This window comes from Typopeltis vanoorti, chromosome 8, assembly GCF_054136105.1.
Source record: "Typopeltis vanoorti isolate ZY-2024b chromosome 8, IOZ_Tvanoo_1.0, whole genome shotgun sequence".
Taxonomy (NCBI): domain Eukaryota; kingdom Metazoa; phylum Arthropoda; class Arachnida; order Uropygi; family Thelyphonidae; genus Typopeltis; species Typopeltis vanoorti.
In genome coordinates this window covers 104,681,911-104,694,238 of record NC_143556.1, presented here as the reverse complement: position 1 = coordinate 104,694,238, position 12,328 = coordinate 104,681,911, and the positions used below count along the sequence as shown (strand labels likewise).

At 35.4% G+C, this 12,328-nt stretch overlaps 1 protein-coding gene across 1 annotated transcript in view; it reads left to right on the top strand.

The window, feature by feature from the left end:
• LOC150104249 (ribose-phosphate pyrophosphokinase 2-like) overlaps positions 1–12,328 on the top strand; it is a 185,770-nt gene that overhangs the window by 64,230 nt on the left and 109,212 nt on the right. The window contains exon 3 of the mRNA XM_090396866.1: positions 7,683–7,781. Coding sequence (XP_090252992.1) covers positions 7,683–7,781 — 99 coding nt within the window. The remainder of the gene's footprint in view (positions 1–7,682; positions 7,782–12,328) is intronic.

Sequence of the window (12,328 nt, the reverse complement as noted above, 5' to 3'; positions counted from 1 at the left end):
ATTCTGAATGCTATGTTTTTTTGTGTTTGTTTTTTTGCTGGAATGCATAATTTATGTTAATCATTATGCCTCATTCTAGAAAGTACACTAAAAATGATCTCATTATATGAAACATATGCAGTAAAAATAGAAAAAGAAAAAGAAAGAGCACCTCACAAAGAAAAGTATCTCAGTACCTGTGTAATAAAAAAAAAAATTATTATTATTATTAACATCTGACCTCCATGCAGTCAGAGACTCATCTTGAGAGGTACACACTATTGGACACAATGCTCAATACTACTGCATTTACAGAGGAATCCAGAACTGTATATATTCCAAACATCTTGGATGAAGTTCAGTTTGATGACATCTTGGATATTTTACAGCAGAGAATGTCATAGACACCAGATGTTTCCTCAAAATGGAAACATCCATGCAAGAAAAAAAGCATGCTTCATAAAGTCAGAAGCCAGTGGTCGACGAGAGAGTGGAATTGTAGATTCTGTCAAAGCATTGACTATCAAGGTTCTCTTTGCAGAAATATAAGCAATAGTGTTTGTCTGTAGGAGGCTTATTTGAAATCCAGAGAAATATAATATGTACTATCATCCATACAGGATAGAGGATGGACTTGCCCACAGAGTAATACCATTTTAGGGACAACCATCCAATAAGTCCCCTCTTAACAGCACCACTTGCCTCTTGGTTGAATTTCTTCTTGCATTATGTTACTTATGTCTGCCACCTCGTGTTTGTATATCTCAGGATAATTTTTGCCATCTCATCTTTCAACTGTCACACCCACTTTCCCACTTGTGGTGTGAGTAATTTAAATGGCCAAGCTACTTTGTGGGATACTCCAAACACTAACATCAGTATGTGGTTTATTAATTACTTGTTTAACAAGGATACCTTTCCCTTTTAAACAGTGGAAGCCTTTCAGAACATGTCTACTATTGATCTAATGATTTGTTCTCTATCCTTACTGTCCACACAGGAACCACAAAAAGCATCTACAAGAGTGATCATTTTCCTGTAATATCCTTGCTTTTACATGAGGAAACCATGTATCATGCTGACCAGAACACACTTCCCCAGCATAATGTAATATTGCAGTAGCTACTAGCTACTCTCCTATCAATGAAGCACTGAATAATATTACAAAATGTAAAGTATATGTAAAGTATAAAAGTATAAAGTATAAAGTAAAGTATATGCTCCAAAACATTCAGTCAATTTCACCTTTTCCCAAACCATGGGTGAACAGAATGCACACGAATATCAAAACAAAATTCGAACATATTTCACAAATACTGCCACCTCCCCACATCAAACTTTATTACTTTCAGATAGGTTTCTGTGCAAGTAAGATAAATTATTGTCCAAGCTAAAAAGGAACATTTGCATCACATCTTCAGTAAGCAGATCAACCAGTACCAAAGTGATATGGATCAAGATTCACAAAATAAAAGTGTGTTTGGAGTAGTTTGTTGCCTGCCAGGATTCTTATGTCTTGCTTACCTTTGCTTGTGTTGTCTTGCTTATAAGGTATCAGGTATAAAAGAGTTCTCACTGGAGAATGTAACAGTTTTGTCTTTGTGCTGTTATTGTTTATTTTTATGTTAATAATATTGGAGACAATTGGAAGGAGGGATAGAATATCCATATCCAGAATTCATTTGAAAAAAACCTTGTAGTGCTCAAGTATTGAATCCTCAAGATCAACCAGGGACCTGAACTGAGATCTCCTAGCCATATCTAAGTGGGACAAGGATAACCTTGAAAACTTCAATGCCACTAAAACTCAGTTCTATCTGCTCTCTCTCTCTCACATACACACACACACAAAAGAAAGAGCTCACATTTCCCCTCCTTTACCTTCAGTAATACTGAGACATCCAAACACAATCACATTTCTCTTCTTTGACTGACCTGCACTTCCACTCTTTCCTGGCACAACTACATTTCAACTATAGCTTAAGTAGCCACCAAAAAACTTGGTGTACTTTTTTGGCACAAGACACTACTTCACACCTTTACGGTTGATAACTATACAGAACACAAATCTACCCAGCCATGAAATATTGCTCCCATATTTTGGGTGGTGCACCAAAATCCTCTCTAAGATTGCTCGATTCTATCTATCCAGAAGAGGGCAGTCCAGCTAATTAATGATCATCCTCTCTCTCTCTCTCACATACCCACTTCAATTCCTGCTTTCAAAGACATTCAGTTTCGGCCTTGTCTCTCTTCTACAGGTACTTTCATGGACAGTGTACTCTGCTGAATTGGCCACGATTATTCCTTCACTCTCTTCTAAAATCATTAAAACAAGAGTCACTGCTAACCAACACACTTTTACAGTCTGTCTTAAAACTCACTGAACCAACTTTACCCTCCTCTTTCATTTCTTCTGCTTCTGTCCTTTGGAACAGTCTCTCCCACTCTACATCACAGAGATTACAACCCTCATCTGTTCATGCAAAATGTGAACAGATTCCTCCTTTCTTCTATTCCTCTTGTCCACACATGGTGTTAATGTGCTGTAGGTCTTGTGGCCTTTTGTGTGTAAATCCAATAAAAAAAAAAAAGAAAAGAAAAACTAAATGTTTGGTGGTACTGCAAAACTAGGAAAGTTAACGAGGACTGATTGAAATGTTATCTGTTCAGAATGCTCTCAATGCATCATTTGTGGAATAAGATGAATGTATTACAAAATGCATTGTTTTGCATTTTGGATTGAAGAGACTGTATTTTATATTAGTGGGATTTCACTGCAAGAAAGTAATGAAGCCAGGATTTCAGGAATGATAGAGGACAAATAATCAAAATTCTGAGCATGCACTATGAAATAGTAAAGGCAATGGAAAGTTTTATTGTAATATCAAGAACTGATGAGTGGGAATAAAGTTATTGTTTCCCACTAAAGTGCAACATCTACATTACCAGCTGAGATTTTGTTGGCTGTGTTTCAAAAGGGATAAGGAAATGATGCAGAGAGGTAGTTAACCAAGATAATATCAGGACTAAAAATTGTTGGCTTTGAGAGTAAACTGATATGTGCTACTGAAATTGCTAATTAGGCAAAAAGGGAATACGATAGATGCAGATCACCCAAAGTGATTTTAAATGAAAGATACAGAAATATTTTAGTATGCATTGGGAGAGAAAAGAGTGAGGACTCATTCTTGGAAATTAACCAGTAATATGGTTAGCAAGGCATTGATGGATAGATAAGAGGGTGGTCTGAAAAGTTCTCGGCCTCAATCATGGATGGCAACACTATCTGCACGATTTTTTTTTTTCTATGTTGGTATATCTGTCATAAGCATGCATGTGAAATTGCAAGTCATTCTATCAAGTAGTTTTTTTTATATAGCTGTCTGAAGCAAAAGTGTTGTCTTGAAATGGATAAAATTGAGTATCGTGCAGTTATAAAATTCTTTGTAAAATAATGTTTAACACCAAAAGAAATTCATTTGAAGTTCATAAAAGTTTATGGGAGCTTTCAACAATTAAGAAATGGGCTGCCAAGTTTAAATGTGGCCATACCAGCCTTGAAGATGTCCAAAAAGTGTAACAACACCAGAAATCATTGATCAGGTGCATGATATGGTATTAGATGGCCAGCGAGTCGAAGTGCGTGAAATTGCTGCGACTATAGGCATTTCAAAAGAATGTGTAGGATATATTTTGCATGAAGAATTGCAAATGAAAAAGCTTTGCACAAAATGGATGCCGCGCTTGCTCACAGAAGATCAAAAACGCACTCGCATGAAAATCTCTGAACAGTACTTGGAGCGTTTTAACAAGAATAAAACTGATTTTGTGCATCGATTTATTACTATGGATGAGACTTGGATTCACCATTACACACCAGAATCCATACAGCAGTCGAAACAGTGGACAGAAGCTGGTTTCAGCGCCATAGAAAACAAAGTCAGTTCCGTCAGCAGGAAAGGTCATGGCATCGGTGTTTTGGGATGCTAAAGGCATTTTGCTTATTAATTATATTGAAAAGGGTAAAACAATAACCGGGGAATATTATTCGTATCTTTTAACCAGACTAGATGAAAAAATTTTTGAGAAAAGACCCGGTTTGCAGATGAAAAAAATTATCTTTCATCAGGAAAATGCACCTGCCCACAAAGGTGTTTTGGCAATGGGAAAATGTAGGATCTGCACTGTGAATTGTTGGAACATCCACTCTATTCCCCAGATTTGGCTCGCTCTGACTTCTATCTCTTCCCAAAACTAAAACTCTTCCTCACTGGTCAGTATTTTTCTTCAAATCAAGAGGTGATTGCAGCTGTAGAGGGGTATTTTGCAGCTCTTACTGAGAACCACTACAGGGATGGGATAATTGCACTAGAGCATTACTGGAATAAATGTAGTATTAAGGGAGATTGTGTTGAAAAATAAAAATAATTTTGAAATTTTAAATTTGTTTTTTCATTGTTAGGCCGAGAACTTTTCAGACACCCTCGCATTTCTCTTTGCAAATTGTGAATAGGATATCTTGCTTGAAGAAGTAGTGAGTGCATTAATGGTTATTGAATTCTAGGAAAGGTATGATAAGAATTCTTTAAGTTATAGGCCTCTTGCACCAAGTCCAGTAACATCATGAATGTACTCAGATACTTTTTAATTTTTATCATGACAGTCCCATCCACCTGCTTTTTGTGGATGGGACGGTCATGGCATATTACTATTATAGGTGACCTAATATTTATCTAAATATGCTCCTTCAGAGATTAAACAAATAAGACTAATTTCACTGAACAATATTACACAATATACAGTACATGCTGCCACAACTGCAGTTCCAAAAAAATTGAGTCAATTTCACCATTTCCTGAAACGTGTGAGCAGAATACACACAAACCAAGAATGTTCAAAACAAAGTAGAGAAATATTTCACAAATACTGCCACCCCCACATCAATATTTATTGCTTTTAGATATGTTTCTGTGCAAGTACATATGATGTATTATTTTCCTTCATATTTCCAATAAGAATGGTTGAGGTTTCATGCCAGGTGATAAAAATCTTCTCTTACTTAAAGACATTCACAAGTATGCTACAGGGAAATTATTATTATTGTACAAGTACCTCTACAGAGCTCAAGGATTCATTGTAAAAGACAGCTATCACTTCTTTCCTTAAGTTCATTCACAGATGATACCCTCACCACTTTCTTATAAAAAGAGAAATTGTTTTGTTTTGAAAATTAAATTTCTTTGCCATCTAACAAGTTTGAAGGTGCTCTAATTGCACGAAAGTGGAACCTTTATCTTGAGAAGGGACTGTATTATAATGATCCATATTTTCCTTCTCCTGTCCCTTCCTCACCAAAAAATGAAATAAAAAAAAAGCCAGTTTTTTTCTTCATTCTTTGAATAGTAGAACATTTTGTTTCTTTAGTAATTTGAATGTATAATAAATGCTAATTGATAATTTTTACTTCTGTGTATGATGACCATCTTAAATCTCCAAGTCTTGTATAAACTTGAAGAACATAAAAATTACATTGGAGATTATCTGTATTGCAAGTCAGAATTGGCAGACCATACTCTGGATACTCCTTCACATAGGATCAGATGGAGAAAAACATTTTTATTACATAAAAATTAATTTTATTATATAGAAGTAGCTACAGGTCTGAGAGATTATTCTTAGAATCAGCATCAGCTATGAAGCACTCTCCCTACTACAACAAGTATGGTGGTATTAATTTACCAAAGATCTGGGAGACTATCATTTTAAGACCTAATAGCCAGACTTCTCTGAATTAACTTTGTAGCTATCTGTCGTATAGAGGGTGCCATGTAAAGACATTAGGTGTCAGTTACAATTTAAATGATTTCTACATACGTGGTTTAGTGCTGTGTGCCTGTTACAGTGGTCATTATGCTCTGATTTATTAAATTCACTATTATTAGCAAAATATTAGCGAGTTTAATAAATGCATTTTTTTCTCTTGGTGTTAGTTATACCGTTAAGCTTTATTATGTCTGATATGTTGTATGCACCAGGTTTTTTCATGAAAGATGACCAAACCTGATGGAGGATCATATCTTGTTTCAATAATGTGAAGGAGATGATTAACATTTCTGATATATCTCTTTGAATGCTCTGATGAAGAAATAATTAATATACATTTTTGTATATGGCCATAGTACTTGATGTTTTGTCTCTGTTGTATGTGCTGCTGGTCCTGATTTATATTTTCTTTTTTTTCCATATCCTTCATATGTTCTGACATACATATTGTTTGTGACTGGCCTGTTTATTCCACATAGCAAATCCACATGAACAAGTACATGGAAATATACAGACATATCTCTCTACATGCATTGATTTCTGTGGACTGAATAATTAAGTTTATTTTGTTCAGAGACTTGGAGGAGAGTGTCCAAAAAAAAAAAAGAACAGGGCTTTGTTGTTTTCTAATTTGATAGCTTTAATGCAGGGTTAAAATGATCAACAAAGTCATGTAGTTATTTTGCATAGCTATCCATCAGATGAACACATCCATCTATATATTATAACCCAAGTTTAAATCTTAATTTATAATTTCCCGAGGTCCTATTTTGCAAACAGTTCCATAATCAGCAACTGTTGCACATTACTAGGTCTTCTTGCTGTTCGTAGAATTTGTCTTAGAATTTTTTTTTTTTTTACTTATTTTTTTGATGTGGCTCCCACCTATGAGAGGCTTATTCGTAAACCTGTAGTACATTTGTACCAGAGATGAGTTATGGATTTTTATTCTTTTTTTTTTTAATTTTTTTAATATATTTATTTATTTTATACCTAGTCTGGAAACCCTGCTCTTTAAACCAGAATAGAACTTTTTCAGGCCTTCCAGTAAGCAGGGGTGGGGTCTCAAACCGGGCAATGAAATTCATCTCCCACCTAAAAGTTAATCGTAATCTTCCATGCTTGTGCCGGAATTTGAACTCACAGCCTATTGGTTGAAAAGTTGATACTATAAACACTCAACAACCAAGCCGGCAGTTTAAAGAAGATGTATGTTATTGATGCACTGTTCATATAACGTCACAGTGTCTGGTGGAAATGATTGTTTTAGTACTTCTGGTTTCTGTTTTTGTGAAATAGAAATGAGAAGCACTACAATGTTTTTTTTAAGTGTATTGGTGAACACGTTGATTTGTCTAGACTTGCTGGAAGGTCAGATGGTTCTATTATGAAATCCTTGATCTTTTCAATAAAGTGCACTGTGTTTCTTATGTAGATGTCCATTTTGTCTATAACTGGGACCATCAGCTGGCTGTGCAAGATATTTAGAGAGTGGCATTTACTGTGATATGTTATGCTTGTGCATCTCATAGCTCGGTAAATTCTTTGTTAAGAATTTACCGAGCTATCAGATCTTTCATATGTTCTGACATGCATATTTCTTTTGACTAGAATAAAATAAAATAAAAAAATAAAATGAGCAAATACTCATTTTATTTTTTCTGAGCCAGAAACAAGTTGTAATCATTTTGTTTGTTTTAAGTTAATTTTAATGTAAATGCTTAAAACTTTTTTTCAGAGTCGAGCACCTATTACAGCAAAGTTAGTCGCAAATATGTTAGCTGTTTCTGTAATCTGTTTCTGTTTCTGTAACAAGTTGTAATCATTTTGTTTGTTTTAAGTTAATTTTAATGTAAATGCTTAAAACTTTTTTTCAGAGTCGAGCACCTATTACAGCAAAGTTAGTCGCAAATATGTTAGCTGTTTCTGGTGCTGATCACATTATCACAATGGATTTACATTCTGCTCAAATTCAGGTACAATTAATTTACTTTACATTATATCATTATTATATTATTATTTCTTTGAAAGTTAAGTGTGACTAAACTAACATATAAAGTGAATTGTAGAACAAATTATTAATGATTATTATTATTATTACGGGCAACTCCAAAGAGTCCATACACTCATCAAGGGAGGCCCTAACATCATGTCAAGAACAACTATTCGACATTCACACAGTATCTATCATACTTCGCCTTGAACTCATTTGCAGTCATGGCACCCACAACAGACTCTGGCAGCTTATTCCACTCATTCACCACTCTCCAAGTAAAAAACCTAGCTGTAACACCCTTGCTAACCACACTCTTGCCCAGCTTCCATGTATGGTCCCTACTCCTCCCACCACCACTCCTATTTTCAAAAATATCTTCTGAATTAATCTTATAGAAACCCTTCAGTAATTTGATTGTCTCAATCATATCACCCCTTTTCTGCCTATCAACCAATTTCTGCAACCCACAAATCTTCAACCTGTTCTCATAAGGTTCATTCCATAGACCTGCTATCATCTTGGTCACTCGTCTCTGGATCCTTTCCACCTCCTCCCCATCAAGAAGAAACCCTGGCGTCCATATCTGGGCACAGTAGTCTAGATGGGGTTATCAAGGCTCGATACAGAGGAACAATAACCTGTTTGTCTCTGTTTGTTAAAGTATTTTTCAGCAACCAAGTGATTTGATGAGCTGATTTAGCCATTTTTGCGATGTGCCCCCTAAACTTCAACTCCCTATTCACCCACACTCCCAAATCCCTGGCCTTGTCAATCTCCTGGAGTACAGTTCCACCAATGTGATATACTGCTGCTAATCTTTTCACCCCAAAATGCATAACCTCACATTTTGCCACATTAAATTGACATCCATTCTCCTTTGCCCAGTCCTCCAAACTGTCCAAATCATTCTCCAAAATTTTGACATCCTGTACACTCTATTGCTTACCCAACTTTGCATCATCAGCAAACAAATGAACAGTTCCTCTCAGATCCTTTCCTATATCGTTAATGAACAAATTGAACAGTAGTGGTCCAAAGAACAGAACCCCGTGGCACACCACTAGTCACAGGCCATCTTTTGGACTCTACTCCTGAATAAAGCACTCTCTGATATCTCTCCATCAACCACCCTCCTGTCCATCTCCATATGCTGCAGTTTACTGATTAGAATTCCATGTGGTATCCTGTCAAAGGCCTTAGCAAGGTCCAGTAGAATCACTGTAAACCCATTACCCTTATCCAGTTCAGCCGTCACTGTGTTATAAAACGTGACCAAGTTACTGATGCATGATCTACCCTTTACAAAACCATGCTGTCCCCCATACAGTACCCCATTTTCATCTATCCAATCCTGTATTTTCCTCTTGACTATTTTCTCCAAGACCTTGACAACGACTCCTGATATGCTGATCGGTCGGTAATTTACAACAGCAATCTTGGAACCTCCTTTATGCAGTGGAACTATTTTCCCCTCTTTCTACCCCCCTTGGGGCTAACCCAGACCCGAGACTCAAATTAAACAAAATGGTCAAGGGCACTGACAATTCTTTAGCCACTTCACGTACGACACAAGCTGGTATACCATCCAATCCCACAGATAAAATAAAATCCGTCAAGGCAGATTTGAACCACCGACCTGTGGATAACTGCTTTGCAAACGTCTACAGTCCCCCGCTATGCCAACTGGGCTACCTATATATATATATTTTATTATTTTTTTTTTTAATTAAAATAATTTTTTAAAATTATTTAAAACATTTACTATAATCAGGATGAATAGAATTTTGATTCATTGTTAATAGTGACATTAAAAGCAAAATGGTATTGTAATGTAATGTGTTTTGGTATGATCACGAAGTTAGAATACTGTAGGACTTTTATTTTTCTTTTTTTTAATGTCTTATTAAGAGCATTTCATAGATACATAAAAACTATATGAATCAGTTTTGCCTATCTGTTCATCTATACAAAAGCTATTCAAGGACTCTGTCTTGAAAATTGTTACATTTGATAATTCAAATCTTTACAAAAATATGTTGATCCTTTCTATTTTTTTTTTTTTTTGTGGGTCATTTGCAGGAACACAAAGGGAAATTACTTCAGATTATATTGAGCAATAACTCCATTCTGGCTGGATAGAAATTACTGAAATTTGAGATTTTGGATACACAATATGTAATTTGATTTTGATTTTTTGTGTTGGTGTAATTTTGTTGGTGTAAAATGAGTCAAACTAATATCAATATTTCCATGCTAACTAGATGGAATTTAATGAAATTTGGTATTTAGGATTTCTCTTAATTTGTCAAATCATTTTGATTAGGTTTAATTTTGAGTTCTTTCCCACATTGCTCTTTATTTTTAAAGTAGAAGCTGCTCAACTCTTGAGGGTGTGAAGAATGCCTAGCTTATGAGGAGGATGATAAAGGCGAGAAAACATCAAGACAGCATCTAGCATGCACTATATACTGTATACCTCCAGTGACATCATTGTCATTTTTCTTTATGATGAGGACATCTAGGAAAGTGAAAGTGAAGAGTTGAGGAGGATGGTAAAGGCGAGAAAACATCAAGACAGCATCTAGCATGCACTATATACTGTATACCTCCAGTGACATCATTGTCATTTTTCTTTATGATGAGGACATCTAGGAAAGTGATTTTTTAATCCTTTTTTAATTCTAATGCTAAATTAATCATAGGTTTAAATTAATCGAGAGAGTGAAGAAACAGTTGTAGACTTCGGATGCCATGTTTCCAAATAATGGAGACATCATATATGTATCTCCACCAAATGACTGATTTCAAGGCAGTTTGAGCTAGAAAACATATTTCAAAATTTTCCATAATCAGCCAACAGAGGAAAAAAGGGAACTACCCATTACTAATCCAATCAGTTGTTTATAAAAAAAAAAAAAAAAGTATTCCAGTGAAAGAAATTGGATTGGAAGCATTGTTCAAATAGTTGAGTGATGTCTGGTGGAAAGAGATCTCCCATAAGTTCCAATACATCATCAACAGGAGCATTAGTAAAGGGCGATGCCAAGTCCAGACTGGCAAGGATGTCAGAATATGAAAATGTTTATAGGAGACAGTTTCTGAATGAAATGAAATTAACTGTATTCTTGATATAACATTCAAAAGATCAGATGTGATATCATGTCCTAAAAGACAAGCAAGATGTTTAGATAAAGCATAAATCAGAGCTGATGTCGTCAACAATTGGGTCTCAAAGGGGGGGGGATGCTAGTTTTGTGTATCTTTGAAGGATCATACAGTTGTGGAGAAATAGGATGTAATGATTTGAGCTTTCATAGTAAGTCCAGTGGTCAGTTTGGCATATTCTTAAGCAATGCATTTGTTTTTTCATGCATGATCCAAATAGGATCATGACCTTGTGTTCATTAGGTGGACTCAGAGAGGAAATGGGATGTTTTTTCTATGCTTTATCTAAACATCTTGCTAGTCTTTTAGGGCATTACATCAGGTCCTCTCTTATTTCAAGAATGCAGCTCATTTTATTTCATTCAGAAATTGTCTAATATCAACATTTCATCTACTGACATCCTCTCCAGTCTGTATGTAGTATCTTCCTCTACGAATATTCTTGTTGATGAAGTATTGGATCTTACTGGAGATCTCTTTCCACTAGATGTCACTAACCTATTTGAACACTGCTGTCAAACCAGTTTCTTTTAGTGGAATGATAATGTTTTTTTATGAACAACAGTTTGGATTAGCAATGGATAGTCTGTAATCTCCTCTGTTAGCCATCACTTCATAGAGAATTTTGAAAAATGTTTTCGGTAAAAATACATTGTCCATGTATCTCCACCAAAAATGCCATTTGGTGGAGATACATGAGCGATGTCTTCATTATTAGAAATATGATTTCCCAAGTTTATAACTGTTCATTTACTTTCTCAATTAATTTAAGCATATGATTAATATAGTGTTAGAATTAAAAAAAAGGATGCAAACTCCCATTCCTAGATGTCCTCCTCATAAAGAAAACCGAGCTTTCAGTATCTCTGCTGTGGTAGTGAAGATTTTAGAGAAGTTGACAAGAACTTGCATACAGAAATGGGTAGACAAACAAGGTGTACTCTGCAAGGAGCAGCATGGGCTTGCTAAAGGAAGGTCATGATTTAGAAATTTGTTCATGTTTTATATCAGTGTTATGGCTGAGTTGGATAAAGAAAATGGATACACTATAACAGGGGTCGCCAAACTTCTTTGACCGTCGACCCCTTCAAGAATTTCTTGACTTTTTATCGACCCCTCTCTATTTTACTATTACGTAATTTTAATATTACCTAATATATATGTTGATGAATTTTAGAACATTAACGCTCACTTGTATGTCGATGTGCAAAAATGAGACTGGGTTCGAATACATGTAAGTATAAGTAAATAAGCAATCTCGCACGTGTTGCAATGTCACTCCTGCCACGCCGGCCGGGAAGGAACCACACATCCATTTATTGGTAAATACGTCATTTTGGCCTACTTGATTGGCCTCCGTAA